Source organism: Seriola lalandi, unplaced genomic scaffold (genome assembly GCF_002814215.2).
Source record: "Seriola lalandi dorsalis isolate HSWRI2012SDOR001 ecotype SW California unplaced genomic scaffold, Sedor1 jcf7180002054754, whole genome shotgun sequence".
Lineage (NCBI taxonomy): Eukaryota > Metazoa > Chordata > Actinopteri > Carangiformes > Carangidae > Seriola > Seriola lalandi.
Genome location: NW_019525307.1, coordinates 14,179 through 15,672, shown reverse-complemented (window position 1 = coordinate 15,672; position 1,494 = coordinate 14,179). Strand labels below are relative to the sequence as shown.

Below are 1,494 nucleotides of genomic sequence, written 5' to 3'. Positions count from 1 at the left end.
TAAAGAAAACCATTTAATTTCTCTTTATTAGCCTGTTAGTCATTATGTGAGTGTGGCAGTGTCACTCCCTGTGACTCTGCTGTGAGACTGTGATGAGATCCAGCTGAGCGTCGTGCTGCAGTGCAGCAAGACGCTGAGTCCTCAGCCTGTCTGAGGGGAGCCGAGGTCACACACACACACACACACACACACACACACACACACACACACACACACACACACACACACATTTTCCTGTGTTTCTGGGTGTGACCGATCGATGGAGACAGTCAGTCCACCTGCAACCACCAACTGCTGCTGCAGTCTAATCCAATGGTGCATTTGTCAGTGTCAAAGTTCGTCCACTGACAAGTTCAGACTCTGAAGTGTCCGACGTCATCAAGTGTTCAGATCCTGTACTGAAGTAAAAATACCACACAATAACACAGAGCAGCTGATCCAGGCGGGAGTCTGGTCCACATAAGGTCTGTGTGTTCAGAGATTTAACGTGTTTGTGGTTGAACAAAAATGTTTTTCTAAAACAAAAAGTCTCTGTAGGAATTTGATCCATAATGTTGTCCGACACTTATAATCACAATCTGAGACTGTCAGATCAAAGACCCCGGTGTTTACGTTACAGCAGCTGTTTAGTGGTTGCGGGTCTCGTCTTCTTGCTCAGTCGTGGACTGATGCAAAGATCGTTTACAACCCAAAACATGAATCGAACGTCCAGGTTGAAAAAGCCCGGAGCTTTCATGAGCCGGAGGAAGAACCTGCACACAGGAGCGAGGCGGCGTGATCCTGGAGGACGTCCTCCATCGTACCAGAAAACAACATGGACGCCGAAGAGCACATGTAAAAACCTCTTTTATTTACAATCTGTAAACTTTCCAACACTGGCAAACACCTCCGTCCAAAATGATAGAAAAATATATCCATCAGTGTTTTAACATTATATTCAAGTAAAACTTTAAAACCAGGATTTTCTTAGTCCAGTTATTTACATTTTAGCATCAGTGTCACTAAACTGAAACAATCCATGTGACAGCGATCAATAATTCATCTGAACGATACAAAGAATAAAATCATCTGACTGTAGTTTTTGTTTCTAACGTAAGATTTAATTGAACCGTAGATTTTCAATCTGCATTAAAATGTTTGTATTTTTAAAACGTCTGCAGCAGTTTTTGTTCCCACAGATTCATGATATCAGTTTCTTCTTCCTTCACGTCTCAGTCTCAGCATCTAAAAGATGTTTGTGTCCGTCCTCTCTGAGCTGCACCGTTAGCCGCCGAGGCTAACAGCTAACGAGCCGTGAGAGCCGTTCTGACCGATGTCCGACGACCCCCCTCCCCCGCCCAGGTCAGCGCCGGAAGCGGAAGCGAGCGAGGAGAGGGAGGTGATCGGACGAGTGATGCTGATTGGGCAGAGAGTTGACCTCCTGCAGCTCCTGCTGGCCGACCAACGACAGTCTGCCCAGCAGCTGGAGGCCCCCGCCGCCGCCGCCGCCACCAC

At 46.8% G+C, this 1,494-nt stretch overlaps 1 protein-coding gene across 1 annotated transcript in view; it reads right to left on the bottom strand.

Annotated features, from left to right (window-relative positions):
- Positions 1-829: 829 nt before the first annotated feature.
- Positions 830-1,494, bottom strand: part of angel2 (angel homolog 2 (Drosophila)) — a 4,894-nt gene continuing 4,229 nt past the window's right edge. Inside the window, exon 8 of the mRNA XM_087178935.1 lies at positions 830-1,485. Coding sequence (XP_087035061.1) covers positions 1,343-1,485 — 143 coding nt within the window. The 3' untranslated portion in view covers positions 830-1,342. The remainder of the gene's footprint in view (positions 1,486-1,494) is intronic.